The sequence below is a fragment of the Wyeomyia smithii genome, chromosome 3 (genome assembly GCF_029784165.1).
Source record: "Wyeomyia smithii strain HCP4-BCI-WySm-NY-G18 chromosome 3, ASM2978416v1, whole genome shotgun sequence".
Taxonomy (NCBI): Eukaryota; Metazoa; Arthropoda; class Insecta; order Diptera; family Culicidae; genus Wyeomyia; species Wyeomyia smithii.
In genome coordinates, this window is record NC_073696.1 from 56,959,562 (window position 1) to 56,979,622 (window position 20,061).

The window sequence follows — 20,061 nt, forward strand, 5'->3', positions numbered from 1 at the left end:
CTTATTTTCCGTCGGTCTAGTTCCGCCACTGTTGTGGCCAATCACCGACGCCCAGGGAGGCAACTCCACACCCAGGACCCTAACTCACGACCCGTTTATTAACGGACCGGCGCCAACGGCTTTACTTCCTCATGCGATGGAAGGCGTGATCCCAGAGATTTTTCGCCTCAGAAAATCTCCCGGTGTCGGCTAGGATTGAATCTAGACCAGTTGGGTTGGTTGTGAGTGGATCACGCCACCTCACAACCATCGACACCTATGTCGGCGGTGGGATTCGAACCCAGGCGTCGAGCGTGGTTGGCGGAGACGTTACCAACCACACTAGGCCCCCGCTCTGAACCGATTTAATATCGGACGTAAAATGACCAAGATTTATCGGATGTATCGAGAGCGATAAAACGTTGTGTTGTAGACATGCCATCGCTGATAGAAGCAAGAAACAGTAATTAAGTAATAAATCACGCGAGTGATGAAATGATTACTATTAATATTTCGAGTATTTCGCGTGTAAAACGGAACGATCTCACGCAAACTCGTCCATTGAGTTGGCAATACTTATAAAATTTTTTGAGTTTGGCAACATCGGTAATATAAGCAACTTTGTATGTATCCCGGAATGTTTTATGTTCAATTTCCACATAATGTATTCCAGCATAGTGTAGAAGGACGTTGGCCTAATGCGGAACAAATTTGAAAAATGCGTGCTTTAAAGCAAAAAAAGCACTTTAATTTTTGGAGGCAGAGAGGCATGAACTTTTTAAGAAAATGTTTTTTTAATGAAAATTCAACAAATTTGTAGTTGATATTATAATTGTTGAGTAAAATAATTGTAAAAAATACATAAAACACAAAGTCATTGATGTTACCAAACTCACAAAGTTCCATTGAATTCTAAGAGGGTGCTGTAAACGACTCAAATGTGAATTGACATGAAAAGGATGAAAGCTCAAAATCGGATTAAGCGCACATCTATGTAAACGAAAAGCCGTATGCTAGCAACATCATATGTTGAGAATGCGCGTTCGTTGTAGGCTCCATTTCCCACTTACCTCGACATCATATTCTCCGGGCCGTTTGCAGAGCCAACTGGATCCACCGAGGCAATCGGCGTAATTCATTATCAGTACCACGTCGATGAGCAGCCACACCAGTGATGTCAGCAGCACAATCCGGCAAGTGTTGGTACGTATTTTTCCCCTGAACATTCTCGAATAGTTGATGTTGGTCATTTTGCGACGAAGCAACCAGCTACAACGGAAGGGTAGTACGATGACAGTAGCTTCGACGGGACAGATTATAAAGTTGTAGCTATCGGCGGCAAAGCACTATCGCGGATTCGCGTCGAGATTCTTTACTTCCGCACTGCCACAAAGCACTCACTTTACCGCACAGTCAGGTGCGAGCCACTGTTAGCTGCACAGCGGAACGCTTCCGGTGACCAACAGCGATAAATGGGAATTGAATTTCATTAACACATCACACCGCTCGACTGTCTGTCTAAGACAGATACACGCCTGCTGCCACTGCAAGCTACGCTACCCTGCCGAGTGCACATGCACAGGAAAAAAAAAATGCGAACAGGGAAGGATTTTCGCTACCGTCCCCCGTTGTGGGTTCTTTTCAGCAGCCGTAGCGAATCCGACAACACAATAAATATTTTGTTTCCATGAATGTTTTTACGCTACACTACGAATTAACAGTGAAGATCCAAAAAACTCGATGAATGCAGTCAGCACTACTTAATGCGGCGCGGTAGTCGGAAAATTCGAAAAACCGTTGTTGGCATCAGAAATATACACATAACACATATGCGCGTGTTTTTTTTCCAGCAGCGTTACTCAACGGTTAATTCCGACACTGCCGGCCAATTCGACAGCGATTAGTTCCTTCGCGGAAAATCAAATCAATAATAATTATTAGGGCGGGGTACGCGGTCTAGTCAACTCATCGCCAAATTACGTCGAAACTGCACAAAACCGACTGGGCTGGCTGTAGGGGCGGTCAAGCATGCATGGGTGTGTGTGTTTGCGTGTGCAACAGTGTTTCACCTTTCCAGGGGTAGCACGCGCGCCGTTAGAGTGTAAAATACCGATTTTTGATTGCCACGCGAAGTTTCGGACTGTTTCGTTTCCGATTTGTCTGCAAAGTAGAAAAGAAATATGATATCCATTAGTTAGCATGTTGCTGCGAAAGGGAAAGTGTTAAGATGGTTTTTTACTCAAAATACTAGGAAAAATGATCCGTTAGTTGATATTCCCAATGACTTGTTTTGAAATAAAATTCGGGTCAAATTCTACAAAACATTCTTTGAAAAATATACGGAAAATTTCCCCGTCAGAGACAAAATTTTTCAAAAATCAGGAAGGTTTATGTCAAGTGCACAAACGCAGGTTTGACGTAGGACGCTACCAATGAGATTACAGCTTTCGACCTGTGAGAATGGCAGAAATTAACTCTTTATGGTAGAAAACGAATTTCGTTATGGAGACCGTACACATCCGTACGGGTCAACCGGAAATACAACTACAATTAACAACGTTGAAAGGTCGCCAGAAGATTTGTTCGAATGTGATGCCAACTGGGTTGGAATAACTAATTCATAAGTATGTCCTTGAATCGTCTCGCCTATCTTTCTAATGTCTGTGTTAGGGAAATTTTACCTTGAAACTTTTGATTCTGAGTCTGGAGAATTGAAATGGAAGAAAAACCGAAAAGTCTATCCCTCAAGATAGTAAAAAATCATCAAAAAGCATCCTTTTGTTTTATAAATTTATAATCTTTCAGAACTTTTTATTTAGATCGTTCAGGAGGAACTTTTATGCTCTCGAGTAACGATCGAGAAATAACCTCAAAACACTCATCTTTATATGAAAACTCCCAAAAAACTCGTTTTTCCAGGTTTTGTTACAAATGTGGGATAAAAAAATTGGTGAAACAGGTAAATGAGCTCAATTTTAAACGATCAGCATTCACTATATATGTATCAGGTTTGGAATCGCTTCATTAACACTTGCGTATCCGGCCGAATAAATGAAAATTCTTTTACCTGCCATTCCGCAAGATCTTAACCGATTTTGATCGAACCTTTTTCAAAAGATTACAAATTTATCATAGTTTTTGGGACAGTAGGGGACATTTTGAAATTTCCCGTTGTATCGGATTTATCGAGGGGAACCGTGGGATAAGTACCCTTCCAGAGACACAGGCTAGATTATAAATGATAGCGAAACCTTGCTTGCGACATATCAAACTTTTAGTTTTTGCAAAACAACACTATTGGCGATCGGTATTTGGCCATTTGGGCGTGTTTGGCCACTACTGGCCGAGTTCCGGAAATCGGTTCTGGAAATGGTCCCGAGACCTTGCTTGCGGCATATCAAAAAACTCGGAAGGGACGGTTATTAGTCGTCCAAGTGGCCAAATAATGATCGTTAATAGAGTTCTTTTGCAAAAACTAAAAGTTTGATATTATTATTATTATTTATCCGTACTTGTGTGTGATGTGAATTTATACTTCCTTTTACACGCTATCGGCTCTACTATACCGAGCTTTCTTCTTCTTGCCAAATTTCAATAATTATAACTCCCTGGAGAAATTCGTCGTGCGTCCTTCTGGCCAGTTTTATTGATAAGAGGGACCTAATTTTTGTTAAGAGGAAGTCAGTGTAAATGGTGGAGAACCCTCAGAATAACCCCATGCCTAAGTCCTTTTTAGACATAGAATGGCCTGAGTCTTCTAAGATTCAAACCCACGACCATCCGCTTGACAAAGCGAACTCTGTAATCTCGTACCCTGATGTAGATGATTGGTACATTGTGAAGGATTTGTGTGGATACTCATCGGTATTAAATGTAGTTTCCGTGGCTTTATCTCAGTTACAGTGCAATTGAAGGATTTACGAATTAATATCATCATAAATTACGTTACACGGAACAACCACTACTGGGAAGCTAAGTGAATAACAATTTCAATCTTTTCACAAGCTAAATCTTTCGTTCAGTTCACACCTAGCTAGAAATTTCAAAATACCTTCTGGGTTACAGTGGTGAACACATCGGTCGAATTCAGACAGACTTCTAACTTCGATGCAGCACCATAACTAATCAAGCCTAGATTGTGCTGCCATGTCGCCGTTTGTAAATCCTGTTTCGCTTCGCACAACGAAGAACCAACTTGTAGCACGGGAAACGAACAAAAGCTACCATTTCCAGACCAATTTGCTTTCCTTCATTGTTTCTCGCCTGTGCTGCATTTCTGCAAGAGTCCATTACGCAACACATACACACACCTTTCGTTCTTTTAGCATTAGAAGGATGCGCTCAGTACCAGCATCATCGGCATCCAAGATATGCCAAGCCCGCAAAAACCCTCTTCACTGAGTTTTTGTATCTATCTAGCTTCTAACTAAGGACAAAAACCACACCGCATAAAAGTGAAACTCTGTTGCGCTCTGGTTGAGTTGAGTTTAGTAGAACTGGGAGGAAAGATTTACCTTTTTGCTTTGAATCATTTTTCCCCTGTTTTATCGAATAATAGCATAAAAGTGAAAACACTCGCCACAATCCAACAACGCAGCGTCGAAAGAGCGGACAGCCCATTGTATGACCAAAGAAAAACTAATTTAATGCTTTAGCAGTTTTCGTGCCGGTAAAGCGACGACGCTATGCTAGTCTTCTCCGGTGGTATTCTTGCAACAGTCCAGAATGTGTGGCGAGTACCGTTTTGCGCTTTGGAACCTTTTTCAATTTCGAGTAAATAGCTTAGAGCCGCTCGTAGCGTCTCTTGCCGCAGCCTTCGAACCGGTTTCAACTGCCATGCCAAATAGTTTATGTAGTGTAGCTGCAATACAGCACGGATCAAGAATGCACTTTATGCCTTGCTTTCGGCACGTTACCTAGTCTTTTTGGGCCACGGAGCAAGAAAACAAATGTCGATAATAATGTACGTACGTCTTTATGTACAGACCGCGGTTGTGGATTTCGCATACAGCTGGAATTCACAGAAACATTCCCCAGAAAGAAGAAAGTTATAAAGCTTTCCTTCCAAACAAGATAGCAACCAATTTGCACCTTCTAGCACTGTTCGCGTCACGATTTATGCTGTAAGGACGCCCTCGAATCGTAATACGGTTTTCTTATTTCCACAACAGTTTGATTGCGTAGTGCTCGATTTTCCGCTTATTAACTGAGCTTCCCATCTGCAAGTTATCAACCGGTTTGTTCAGGCAGACTCGCTAAAAGATTGCACAAAAGTTGCCCATCATTTTCAGCACGTGACATTCAACCGTTGCCGCCAGCAGTAGGTATCATTGTGGTAGGACTTTCGTTACAGTAAGACGAAATCATTCGGCAACTCGGAAAATCAGTCAGCTGGATAAAACAAAACCCAACACTGCGCCTTCGTTTTCCGTTATCTTATAACCGGTTTTGCTACCGTACAGAGCCTGAGGACGTTTGGCCATAGTTTCATGGTAAGGTGTGTTCTAGGGGAAGCAGAGGCACAACCGGCAGCTCAGCAGCTCTTTTGAAGAAACAAAGAAAAGCTATTAAATCCTATACATTGTGATTGAATTGATGCATCTGTATCTATAAATGACGCAAATGTTACCCAAAGCTTCCCGTTAGCAAAACTCTAGCTCCTGCTGATGGTGAGATTTTGCAACCCGAGGGACAAGACGAAAAAGAAACCTAATGGCAAAGCCGGTGCGGTTGGAAACCGAAGCCCCAATGGATGCTCTAAGATATTTCATCTCTCTGCTATCGTTACGATGTAAATGGTCTGGCTGCATTGCTTCGAGGGCTGCTCGCTATAGCGAGCACATGCTCCGGGTAGGCAAGGTGATGTAATGAAAAACTATTCAAATATTTGCCGCACCTTCATGTTGCGTTGTTACTTCGAAACAAGGGGGCTGGATCGCTGCTAGTCAGTGTTTCTTAGGTACTGGAAGCGACGGCGAATACAGCCGGTAACGATAGACACTCCTGCGAGAGAATTTTTCGAACCCACCGCTGTTGGCTGATGTGAGTCATCTTCATCAAAAAAAGTTCACCGGAGATTAGATTGGTTTGAGTTTGTTTGCGGTTCTGATGGATGTGGAAATTTGTGGGGTTCCATGTTTTTCGTCCAGTGATTTGTTGAGTTTTTGTAAAAATAGCACGTAAGTGAGCTACATCCAAGTTCAATTGGACCTTGGGCATAGATGTGCATGTTTTCCATCAGTGAAACGGTAAACCGCTTCGAGGCACGTGTTCCCAAAGTCCGATAGAGTTGAAATTTCTGCATGGGCAAGTTTTCGAGAAGACGAAACTGTTGAGCTCTGCCTTTGAGCGAGGACCAAATTAAATGCATAGTTTTTATTATTTTGACGTTGGACTACGCCTTTGTTTTCTATACTGGTACGCATGCTGTAAAATTGGAAATGAAACTGGCAAATGTTGCGTCAGATTTCAAACGATAATAAGAACATAACCACATGATGGATAACAACAACCAATATGTTGTTGGATAGATAAAATGTTGAACAATTTTGTAATACGCTAGTAATCATTTTTTCATTGCAGAGCGGTAAAAATCGATAAAAAGTGTCAAGGACAAATTTACGCGAACAATGAACCAATCACATGCGAGCATTCCTAGCACAGACGACATGAATAAACACCAACCATGCTCTGTGATATTCTCTGTATCAATATCCAAAAGAAAATTGACAGAATCTCCCCAACCCAATAGGTCAATTTATATTTGCTTCCATGAACCTAGACTAATTTGATGTCTCGAAGGTAAAGGGTTTTCGAAAAGTTTGAAACAACCCTTTTTCTTGAACAATTTCTAAACCTGCTGTTGAAGCATAATACAAACTGATGTCTTGAAAGAAAACATGCTGGTAAAAGCAACAGTACCGTAGGTAGAGTATATGTGGAACAGAGCGCAGCTAGTTTTTCGTCGTCTATCATTGCAGCGGGCACGACTTCTATTCGCGTGCAATCAAAACTGCGTGCAATCAAAACTGCAATAATCTACTATTAAAAAATTTAGCGCTGTTTTGAACGCAAATTCTGATCGATTAGAGAAAAAAACAAAGCCAAATACCATCCAACACGCGTATTTTCGAACCGAGATAACTTTCAGAAACGGGAAATCGACCACAGACGTCATTTTAAATGACTTCCGGTTTCTAGAATACAGCCTAAAATGGCTGAATACAACCCAATATGGTTATATCCGGAATCGAGGTAATTCCCAGAAACTGGAAATTCAAGTTCAAAATGGTGACGTCAGGTTTATGAAGCAAAGTTTAAAATGACCAAATACCATCCAAAATGAACACTCTCGGATTCAATCGAGAGACTTGAAATCGACCCCAGCGGCAATTTTAAAATTCATGGTTGCAATTTCCGGTTCCTGGAAATAGCATAAATGGCCGAATTTTACCTAAAATGGATATTTTCGGAATAGAAATTATGCCTAAAGACCGGAAATTTACTCCAGATGTCATTTTGAAGTTCAAGATGGGGACATCTGGTTTTTGGAAAACAGCCTTAAACGACCAAATTTCGGATTAGCTTCAATCGAGTGTATTCTTTAACCTTTTGCAATAAATACATCGACATAAGACGTAATTCCACGTTAATCTTGCGACCGTGTTTCATAAAAAACCTATTTAATTTTTCTTTTTTTTAAATAACATATCACGATTATTCTAGATTTTTTTCCATAGTACATTTGTTTACCCAGATATCACAAAATAATTGATGCATGACATGACTTTTGATTTCTAGAAACCCTTTCAAATGACTTCAGTAAAGCATTGGAACGAATTGGCACACCATGATTACTATTCAAGCTGCAATCAATGGAAATAAGGTCTCGAATTTTGAATTGTCTTCAGCCATGTTTGACGAATCGTAAACAAATGATACACTATCAAAATAAACTTTTAAACCCCATTCCAGTATCCTCTAAGATGCCTCAGGGTTCGCAATTGAAGCCACTTTGTTTCATTTTATATGTTAGAGATCTTCATACATCATTCATCTAGCATACTTATTTACGCAGATGGCATGAAACACTCAAGGGGCCGTCCACATTCCACGTGAACAGAAAAATCGTCATTTCAGGCACCCCGTCTCCCTCCGTGGACAACCGTGGACATTTTTTATGGAGAACAATTTTAAAACGGTTGGTTTATTTGAAGATTAAGCATAAAAAATGTCAGCAAGAATAAGAAAAATTTCTGCTTCAGCCCAAAATCACCTGGACTATAAAAGCCGTAAATTAAAAGAATTCTATCGAAATTCAGCCTAAATGGGCTGAGAAACGTACCAGAATATCAGAAAAGGGCAAAGCAGAAATTGATTCTGATTTTTTCGGTTTCGCACGGTGCAGGAAATTTTTGTCAATTGAGCGTTAGAAAAAGGTCGAAAGCTACTATCCGAAATGTATCCTAAATTACATTAAAAAAAAAACAGTTTCTGGAAGAAAAAAAGGCAGTGGTGAAGGACGACGAGACCTACCTCACCCTGGATGGCAACGACTGGCAGGGCACTTCGTATATTACTTTTTTCATATTTATAAAAAAAACCGTTTCTTGAAGGTAAAAAGAAAGGCGGTGGTGATGGATGACGAGACCTGCCCACCCTGAATGGCAGCGACTGGCAGGGCACTTCGTATTTTGTTTCCTCCATGAAGGAAGTGAGCACTGAGGTAAAGTTCATTTCACACACCAAGTTCCCCAAGAAGGTGCCGCTGTGGCTGACAATTAGGGATAAGGGGATGTCAAAGCCGGAGGCGTCGCGTGGCTGATTTCGTCACATGTGCACCAAACATTTATTCAAGTTCTTTTTCCTCAGATGAAATGAAAAAATTAAACCAAAGTGTTTGATTGAAGGGTTTCGCTAGTATGCTTACATGTTTAAATAGATTGTAATATTTCGAAAATTGCATATGCCCGAATATTAGGGTAAAGGGTACCTGTGCAGTGCACATGTTGCACAGGTGGCCCGACGCCACTGGTCAAAGCCGCTCTTCTTTCGCTCCGGACTGGAAAGGGGAAAATTGAAAGTACGGCGGAAATAGCGTCGTTCATCAAGAAATATCATAAGACCAAAGACGCGGTATTTTGGTCGGATCTGGCGCCGGCCCATTACTCGAAGCGATCGTTGGAAGATATGAAGCGACTGAATATCGAGGTGGTACCCAAGTTGGTGAACCCGCCCAACGTCCCCAAGTTGCGATTCCTAGAGGATTTCTGGGCAAACCTGAAGCGTAAGATCTACATCAACAATTTTGTCCCGAAAACTGAGGAGAATTTGATGAATAAAACAAACAAAGAACTCAATAATATGCCTACACGCATGTTCTCGTCCACCATGGCGAATGTTAACTGCCGGAAGGTCGCTCGCATGGGCGTAGAATTAGCTAGCATACATACCTTCCCGTGGCTCTGTGGTTAGCGATGTCGGTCGGCTAGCTCTTCCACACGGTTGTGATATCGGGTTCGATTCCCGATCGAGTCGAGGATCTTTTCGAGCTGGATATATTTAGCTTTAATATGCTGCTTACCTATAGCAATGAAAACCATCAAACAGCAAACCTGTGCTTTTAATGCAAAACATTCTAGCTTTAAGTTAGATTTAGTTTCAGCTCGTAGTCGGCAGCGAGGATAAAAAATTTGCTTTTAGTTATTAAGATACTTTAGAAAGTAAGCTACCAGATATAATTGGCGCCGTTAAACATTGAATTGTATTTGTGCCGTGTCAAATAAACTATAGATGAAGAAAAAAAAAAACGAATTCTCTTAACTAATCTAGTTGATCGAGACCGCTATAAGCCCCAAGGCTAAGTGTGCGATATTGTTTTGTACATACCTTGCATGGGAAATTTATCAAACTCAATTATCTGTTTTACTATTTTTTATCACCATCCGAAAAAAAATCTTTTTTTTTTACCGTAAACGTTATAAATTCTACATTTTTAACAACACAGCTGATTAAGTTACACAATGGAATCATTCAATTCACTTCGATAGATTTTTTTAGGATATCGGACAGACAGTAAAACTTTTTTTATTAAATTTGCACATTTTAGATTTTAGTCATTTTGATGTTACAAAAGGTCATTTGGAGCTGCGAGTTCACGTTGCTCTATATGTAAGTTAAAAAATTTGTCTGATATATCTGTTCGGAAAATTTATTTTTTCTAAAGTATTTCATTTAATCATGGATTACAAAAACTTTTGTTTCTATTTTTTTAATTTTCACAGTGCAACTATTCAAAAGCTCAAGCTTTTTGTTTAAATTGCTCCATTTCAGATTATTCTTACCGGTCAGTTTCGTTCGGCAAAAATATGCGCCATAAGGGGCTCTACAAGCAACAAAAAACCAACTCTCAAACAAAAGTTTTGTCCCATGGCAGTTGTTTTTTTCTTCTTTCTTTTAACAACAACGCCAATGGCGCTTTTTAACATGCAGAATATTTGTCGCTCTTCTGTACAAGTTTCGTACATTCACCTATCGCTAATTCTATTCAGAGGCAGACGCTTTTTTCGCCCTTTTCAGCATACTCTCCCATGTAGAGCAGTAATTTAAGAAAATATATTTCCCACTTGTAAAAAAGTAACTTGCAATCACTGCAGAGCAGTAAACCCGGCAAAGTGTCGTCCCACTCAGTACTCTAATAAAGTTAACCCGCTGCTTTGCAATGCAAAACCTATTCCGATATCCTTTTCACTGCAGCAAGCGCCAGCATCCGCATGAAACTGGGTCATATGGCCTTTATGTGGGCACATCGTGTGTATGGGCGCATATGTGTGTGTATGGTCGCGGCTGGATGGTGAATTGGCCTTTGAAACCATTTGTCGTACTCCTAGAGAGGAGGCGTAAGGCGAACGATTGGTTAGCTACATGTATAGTACATATTTGCTAAAGCAACTTAACAACACAATACACCAATTCATTCCGCAGAGCAACAACTCAATCGCATCAATCCGCTTCCGGTTTTCATTGCACTGCGGGAAAGCGATACAGTTTGTTTCCCGGAGTGGTACCCATATGAGAGCATGGATTCTATTTGCGATGATTGTGATAAAACTACCGAGTGTGAATGCCCGGAGGATATTGCATTTTGCAATTTAGGATACTGTATTGACCTGACGTTAGCTAAACGACTTCATCGCAATGTTTCGGGCTCATGCTGGTCATCCATCTGCCCTGCAGAGTATTCATGTTCCACAGTAAACTCTGTCTTGCGTTGCGAAGCTGGATCAACGGTCTCCGTCAACAAGAAATCAATTGATTTCTCAGCAATAAAAAAACTACATTCGAGGTGAATGAATTTCCCCCCATTACATATTGGCAGCATAAACCAACTTAGTTTACTTTCCATACTCAGCATAAGAAGGGGTCGACATTTCGAACACAAATGGAATGATCATTGGATTATTCTCGTTAGGAAGATTGTCCTTCCCATCCTATGCTTGGATGCTGCTGCTCTGACTTGTGACACCTTTTTATCGATTATCAGCTACGCATCACCGACACAGACGCAGAACCTTTGTCGAGAAAATGGTTGGCAAACAGCGGTTGACTAGCGGTCAGCATTTTCCCTCCAGATGGGCAATAAAGGTTGAAAGTGTCATATATATTTCACAAACTGTTCGTTTCAGTCCGGGGGCTTGTCCTTTCCGGCGTGGCGTTCGGTAAAAAGTTTAACTGAAACGATTAAACTTTGTTGGAGATTGAGTTTTGGCGCGATGCTAGACGTCGGTTCGCAACCATAAAGCAGAGATTGCCACGCAAGCCATAATTATATACCCTTCCAGCTGAGTTGGTCATAACGTATCAATCCGCTTCGGAGTCCGTAATTGAAAATTGATTCGTCAAATCGATGTTTAAATTGTAGAACTGACGAGTGTTGCACGATTTGCGTTAAACTCATCACGAATGTTACCTTCAAAAGGGAACGAAAGCTCGGAGGAATCCTTCATGCGCCGGCTGAGTGCCACGGCGTAGCCGATACAGTCGTGAACGGAAGGTGTTCCTTCGGAAGATGACATTCTGAGGTGCTATAATTTAATGCTCTAAACCGTTTCTACCAGTCGGTCTATATCTATTTCGATGCTTGCTCGGTTAGTGGGCGGATGAAAAGATGAAAGAGGTATGGGATTATTGTACCAGTTGAATGTCAGCCAGGGGCATTCTACAAGCCGTAAGTAAACACATAATCACATTTATGGAGATGCTCTTTTAGGACACCGGCTGCACAGAGGCACACAGCAGTAACTAAAGAGCAGCTAATGATTATAACTGCACCGCCAGATTGTGGTTCACCTCTCTAGCAGCTGCTACTTCTGTACTCACTCGGCGGTGTAACGATGATCGATAGCATTGGAATAGTGGTCTCTAAGTGGCACAAACTGTTACAAAGTTATGATAAATGTGTTTTTAATGGATTTATTAACTCATCCGATCAACGAGAAGGTGTGTGAAAACTTGTGTAAATATTAAACAAGTGGGCGCGAAGCAAATGTCAACAGAAGTTTCTATACTGATTTATTTCTAGAATGTTCTAATAAACTTCCCTCAAGAATAACTGCTTTCTAATATGTAATGTTGTGGCATTTCTTAAGAACCATTGCCCCGATTTTTAGCAGACTAGTTTTCAACCTATTTTTGAGGAAGTGGATAATTAGTCGAAGTGAATAGTTATGTAAATTTCAGCTGGACTGAAAACGATCAAGGCAACTCGTTTCGCAGAATCATGTAGAATGCTGGTAATGGAAAGACACCGTTATCAATCCTGTTTCGAACTGAGAAGGTTGTTTTAGTACCGTTAGTGCACACATAAAAGTTTAAGCCCTAATCAGCATGTTTTTTTTCTAATTCGCAAGAATATTGATCTAATTTCTACGAAAACTGTGCATAAAGCAATTATATTGGGATAATAATTGTACCATTGGTAGATTTTCGAATACTTCCATTGCTGGGTATCAGCAGCACTAATAAAATAATATTACAGTACAATTTGAAACTAATAGAAAAAATGCACTACTTTCGCGAAAATTGAGGTAATTTCGAACCATTTAAATTTTTCGAGTACCACCACTGTTTTTCGTATTTAGTATTTTTCTCGAAGTACATAAGTATAACCTAACATAATCATTGATATAAGTACCGCAAAATGACAAGAAACAGGTAATCGTGGCGAAGAATGATAATGTAAGAGTGTAAGCTGTCCGTGGCAATGTCGCCAAACATATTCTCCTGGAGAGGATTATCATTCCTCTGCTCAGTTTTGCTATAAGAAAAACTAGTTTTGTCAAAAAACCTTGTACTTCTTGCCAATGCCGCACCACAATTACGGTTTTTTGAAGAGGACTGCTATACCCCAGGTCAGGTTTATCATAAGCAGGGCTGATCTGTTGTCAAGAGAAAGGAGGCTTATCGAAACTACTAAGTACTTCTACTAAGATTCGAACCTACGACAACCCGCCAAAAAGTTCTGTGTGGATGATGAAGGAGGACTTCAACAGTGCCGGATTTGTGTGTCGGGGGGCCCGGGGCAGATATTTTTGTGGGGCTCTCTTTCTTTAAACATTTCGAAGTAAGATAACTGCAAATTGTGCAAAAAAGGTCTCCACTTTGTTTTAGAGTGGTAGTTGCATGCCTGGCCTAGAACTAGGTATGCTCGGGGTATCCTACCTCCCTCTCTTTAAATCTGGCCCTGAACTGAAAACAAGGTCAGTTCGATGTTATGCGACTTTTAACCCTGCGAAAAGTTTTTAAAGGAGAAGCTGCTATTCTCCACCAGTGGTTAAAATTATCATTTGAGTTTCATAACAATGAAACTCTGCAACTTCTGCACGTAGTTGATATATGTTGCCATGATCATCGGTTTCACTACCTGTTAAACTATATAAACAAAATTGTTCATCGTTACTCGGCGTCTCAAAGTGAACATACAACATGAGAGATATGAAACGGAAGATTTTCGGCTCGGTTCATTCATCAATTCAAACGTAGCAACCGGGAGAGTGAAACTCAAAGATGAAAAAATCAATTTCGCTTGGCGGTGCTGACTTTTTTCGAAGTGTTTTTAAGAAATATTTATTCCGTTTCTAAAAAAAAACCTAAAATGAGTGGTGATAGAGGAAGCTTTTCTTGTGATAATGGTGACATCAGAACAAGAAAGCGTAGTGCAGGTATGTTTACTGGTTACAAGTTTTGAACGATGCAAAAAAGTGCTTGACATTAAAACCCGTGTTTTAGAAAAGCGTACGTTACAGGACATATTGTAAAAGAAACGTTGGAAAACATTCTTCTGGCGAAGCTGAATCGGGAGGTGTTCGAACGGATCCTACAAACGCACGGTTGGAAGGACAATGTTGTAACTGAGTAAGTGATAATAAACAATCTTAATTATTTGAGAAATCACTAATTTTATCCACTCTTCCTGTTTTTAATTTTTCAGATAATTTGTCCAAACCAGTCTACCGTTCCATGTTACGTTTGTTTCTATATGAAAAGGAATTTTTAAATTATATAAAACTTATGAAATATTCTCTAGTGAATAGCTCCACAAGTATATTAACACCTGACACACATTACTAAAATAATAATCAGAACGACTTTACTGATAACAAAATGTTATTTGCTGTAAATATCGAAAGAAAATTGTACGAAAGAAAAGTATAAAATTGACTGTCAGAGTGGGGATTTATGAATTTATGAAAAGGAATTTTTAAATTATATAAAACTTATGGAATATCCTCTAGTGAATAGCTCCACAAGTATATTAACACCTGACACACATTACTAAAATAATAATCAGAACGACTTTACTGATAACAAAATGTTATTTGCTGTAAATATCGAAAGAAAATTGTCCAAGTCTTCGATGCATGCATATCTTATATTGAAAGGCAGCCTGAATATTTTGGAATACCAATGGTTTTCAATAGATGGAGTTTCATTTAAACTTGTAATTGTGATATATGGTAAAACTTAAATAAGAAATATCGTTTATGAAAAATAACGTAATGACTTAGTTGATGAATTTCAATAAATATTATAAATTATAATGGTATGATCGCTGCTGTGCTTTTATATGTTTAGAGCTGATGTAAGACAGTCGGTTGCAGATCATACGAGCGAATCCCGTTACAGGAGAGACTGTCAGTAGGATCATAGCACTAGCCTTGTAAATTGTCTTGTATATATAAGGGTTGGTTGCAAAGTCTGTGTCAAAAAAAGTTCAAGTTCCGATAGTGGAATGCTCTTCGGAATAAACCAGTGCAGAAAACATTTTTCTTGAAAACATCATTTAATAATCATAATAATGCCTGCATTCAATCATTAATACTTATTTGTTTTTATTCAGTTGTCTATTTGTGATTCATTTATCTATGAATGTCTATCAAGCAGTTGACATTGCCTATTGCATCTAAGTTCAACGCAATTCTAACATTCAGTACAAGTTACGAATAGTAGTATTCAATCTCAGTTCTGTGAAGGTGAAAATGATTTTCAGTTTCGACATCATACAAACGACAGTGAACTTTGACTAAGGAATGAATACCAACAAATGTGTTCATCGAAAATCAATAGTTTGATCTGTCTAGAGACCATTGTCATGTTACAATTTATTTTTGAGTACAGAAGAGATATTTGACGTAAAGGTTGCCTTGATATCAGTCTGTTTGAGTTTCTAGGTGGTGATTTTTTTCAGCACTGTTCTCCACACAATATTAGTATGATTAGAGAAAATTTAAGCTCAAGTTTTACTGCTTACTGCAGAAAAAGTCTAATGCGAAGATGAATATAAACCGTAGAAACCTCAAATGGATGAATGAAGTCATAACAGTGGGTTAGACTTCTGAATAAAAAAATTACATAGAATTTGGAATAGAGCGTTCTCCTTAGGACGTCCCGGGATGGGAAATTTTAATTTAAATCCCGGGATCCAGAAAGAAAATTTCTACAAAGAAAATTGTTTGAGACCAATTCAAAACAACCGAATCGTGACAGACTTCTGTTTGCTTACGGATGAATTTTTTCATTTCTTATTCTTTGATTTGGAATCTTATATAAACAAATCCGATATGAATTATCTCTTTCACTCTTTGTCCATGACCCAAATTCCAGTACAAATCGTTTGATTGGTACCAAAATTTGGCATGTGAATGTTTTTAAAAGTAACAAATATATCCATGGTGCTACAACACCCTTCCCTCCTTCGTAAGAGAGTTCGAATCTTAGTAAGGGGTTCGAATCTTAGTAGAATCAGGCCATTTGGTTGCCATAGGACTTTAGCATGGGTTTATTCTCAGGCTTCCCACCAAGCACCTTTCCTTCAATCTGAATTCTACAGTACCTCTGTTGACTCTCCTTCTAACAAAAATAAGTCCCTGTTATAATAAAACTGGTGTGAGTAACGTTGATGGTTCTCTCCAGGGAATTGTAATCAGGCGATATTGTTAGGATCACGGCGTGTATCGTAGAACAACTTTATTTTGAAAAAAATGGGCATCGCCCAAATCTTCACCATTTGAAAATATAGCTTTTAACCTTTCATTTGAGACCCTCGGAAAATCATCCATCGCGGGCTTTCGAACAACTTTTTTTTTCATTAAAAAGAATTCTGACAGCAAAGCATTAAACTACCGAAAGGATAGCCGGTATTTTGACCTAAGCGCATGAAAATTATTTTTAATTCATTTGTTTTTCAACCGATTTTGAATGTTTTAGCCGTTTTGAAAAGGGGAAAAGTGGATAAATACAGGTTTGTACTAACGTCATTAAAATATGATGAGTTATTCGAGCGTAAATCTAATTTTTCAAACTTCTCCACGCAATTTTTCAACTTCACTTGAAATTTGTCAGTTATTTTTGTAAGAAAAGTACTACAAGTACACTAGCAGTTTGAAACTATATTCAAAAACGAAATAAAACAGATGCTTTTGTTTGGAAATCGGCTGATAATTCGCTGAGTAACATGTTTTTTAAGGAAATCAAAATTTTTGACTATCATCGAACAATAATATTTGGGCTGTTTATTAAACGGTGCTACGCATGGAAGAAAATGCAACAACTTCTGATGCCACCTAGTGTGGATTGTAACAAATTATAGAGCATTTAAAGTACATTTTTATAAAGATGTGTGAAAATTTGTTCTCAGATTTAAAAAAAAAACAATATATTTTATTTTTTTAAAACTACTCATTACACGTACACCCAAGTCATATCTATAGATTTATTTATACATTTTGAAAGCCCTATTTTTCGCCTTTGGGAACATATATAAATGACGTAGCATTCGAGGGGGGAAAGGGGTTTGCAGTTTTGTGACGAAATTTGTCGGCGGGAAGAGGGGGGAGAGGTCAACCCGAACTACGTAGCAAATATGAATCTAAGAAAACTGCTACGATGGGGAGGGGTAAAAAAAGCTACGTCATTTCCAAAACGATCTATACATAAAGAATTGATGGAAAAATGACAGAGTTGAAAATAAACATGTGAACCACGGTCCAAAGGCGGAGTTTTAACAATAACTTCAAATTTTAAGGGTATTTGAAAAACTTCAAGATTGGGCGTAAGTAACACACGACTAGAGCTACAACCTACACTTGGTGACATAAGAATTACTTGCTTTTTTTTATTTATAGCACCGTAAAATAAACAGTCCAAAGATTATTTTTCGATAAAAGTGAAAAATTCTAATTTTCTTAAGAAACATATAACTCATTTGCGTGGAGAAGTTTAAAAAATTAGATTTACGCTCGAATAACTCACATATTTTGATGAAGTTAGTACAAACCTGTATTTATTTTGAAAACTGTATTTTTCCCCTTTCCAAAACGGGCTAAACATTCAAAATCGGTTGGAAACCAGATGAGTTAAAAATAATTTTCATGCGCTGAGATGAAAGAAAACGGCATTTTGACAACAATTTCAAATATTAGGGGTGTTTGAAAAAATTCTAGTATGAGCGAAAGTTGCACTCGACTTAACTTACAACCTTCACTGTGTCACTTCAAAAGTTCTAGCATTTTTATTTTTATTTGTGGCACCATACTATCCTTTCGGTAGTTAAACGCTTTGCTGTCAGAATTCTTTTTTATGAAAAAAAAAAGTTGTTCGAAAGCCCGCGATGGATGATTTTCCGGAGGGTCTCAGATGAAAGGTAAAAAGCTATATTTTCAAATGGTCAAGATTTTGACGATGCCCATTTTTTTAAAATAAAGTTGTTCTTTTTACACGCCGTGAGGATGGACAGAGGCTCGGTATAGTAGAGCAGTAAGCTTGAAACGGAAAGGTGAAACTTACACACAAGCACAGATATGAATGATGAGCGTATCACTTACTTCAATAGTGATACTGCCAATAATAGGAAGTGCAGAGTACAGAAAACACCTGGGCAATATCACAATAGATCTAATCTCTGGTCGCAAAGATGAGTCCACACAGGAAAAAAAGGAGGGGTCCTGTACAATAAGACACAAGTTTATGCACATCTGGAGAACTAATCAAGTAAATGGAATTAAATTGGCTCGTGAAAGTTTCAAAAGGTAAATTTTTTTCTATGGTAGTTCTACACCCTCTTCTTAAAAGGAGGGGTTCCATCCTAATTAAACACAAATTTCGGCATTACTCGAGAACCAATCATGCAAAAAGAACCAAATTTGGAATGTTTTTAAAGGGAACAGATATGTCCAAGGTGGTTCAACACCCCTCTCTCTTTCTTAAGGGAAGGGTTCTATACGAATAAAACACGAGTTTCTGCACAACCCGAGAATTACACAAGCAAGTGGAACTAAATTCGGCATGTTAAGGATTTTGGGTGCAAGAAAAATTTGAAACCCCTCCCTCTCCTGGAACGGAGGGCTCTATTCGAATCAAACACAAATTTCACAACTCAAGAACTAATCAAGTAACTGAAACCAAATTTTTACGGAGTGTAAGGTGTTTCAATGATGGTTTAAACCTCCACCATACTCTTGGCTACTACTCCATACAATATGGCTACTTCTGGTTTCTGAAAAACAACCGAAAGTAACCAAATACCATTCAATATGGGTATTTTCGGAAACGTATGAACGCACTGAATCGACAAACCGACCTTAGACACCATTTTGATTTCTAAGATGGCATCTTCCAGTTGCTGGAAAGCAATCGGAAATGACCAATTACCATCCAATAAGAGTGATTCTGGATCCAGAATGACGTCCAGAGGCTAGAAATAGACTTCACATGTCATTTTGAAATCAAAGATGACGACTTTCGGTTTCTGGAAACAGCCGAATGTGACCAAATACCCGATATGGGTGTTTTTGTAAACGTGATAATGCACGAAAGCCAGAAATCGACCACAGATATCATTTTGAATTCTAAGATGGCGACTACCGGTTTCTGGGAAACTGCTGAATAACACTCAAATTGGATATTTCTGTAATCAGGAAGTTCTATTCTTTAAAAGATGCAAAGAATTGACCCTGGACACCATTTTCAATTCAAAGATGACGACTTCCGGTTTCTGGAAGCAGCTGAAAATGTAGCGAAGCCAAAAGGCGAAATTGTTCTCTTTATCATAAACGATGATGATCATGATCACGATTTTATAAGTTTTAATAACCTGTGACTCCTATTTTTTTTTAACTGCATGAAAATTTTTTTCAAAATGAAGAAATTTTGAAGTCCTCCTTTGAAAAAACGGTGAAGTATCGAGAAGCTAAAAAAAAATGGACATTGATTGATTTAACTTTGGTCGGACATGTTCCAAGCATACCGGCAGGAATGGTAACAAACATGCCGGAAGGGATAGAAAAAGTCATATTTCAAAATAAAAATTAGAAACACGCAGAAAAAGAAACTATTCATGATGATCGAGTCCAATCTGTTGAATTGTTGTTTACCGTATAACAGCAGGGAATCGAATTTTTGATTTACGTTTGGCGATAGGTCTCAAAAGTTTCGTCTCATAGAAAAAAAAAAACAATCCCGAGCAAAATTTCAGCTCATTCGTGCAGCAGCCTCTCTCCCAGACCCTCGAATAGTCACAAAATTCCA

At 38.9% G+C, this 20,061-nt stretch overlaps 1 protein-coding gene across 2 annotated transcripts in view; it reads right to left on the reverse strand.

The window, feature by feature from the left end:
- LOC129726753 (polypeptide N-acetylgalactosaminyltransferase 5) overlaps nt 1-20,061 on the reverse strand; it is a 98,999-nt gene that overhangs the window by 62,121 nt on the left and 16,817 nt on the right. For both annotated transcript variants that reach the window (XM_055683814.1, XM_055683813.1), the window contains exon 2: nt 1,050-2,139. In XM_055683814.1, coding sequence (XP_055539789.1) covers nt 1,050-1,229 — 180 coding nt within the window. In that variant the 5' untranslated portion in view covers nt 1,230-2,139. The remainder of the gene's footprint in view (nt 1-1,049; nt 2,140-20,061) is intronic.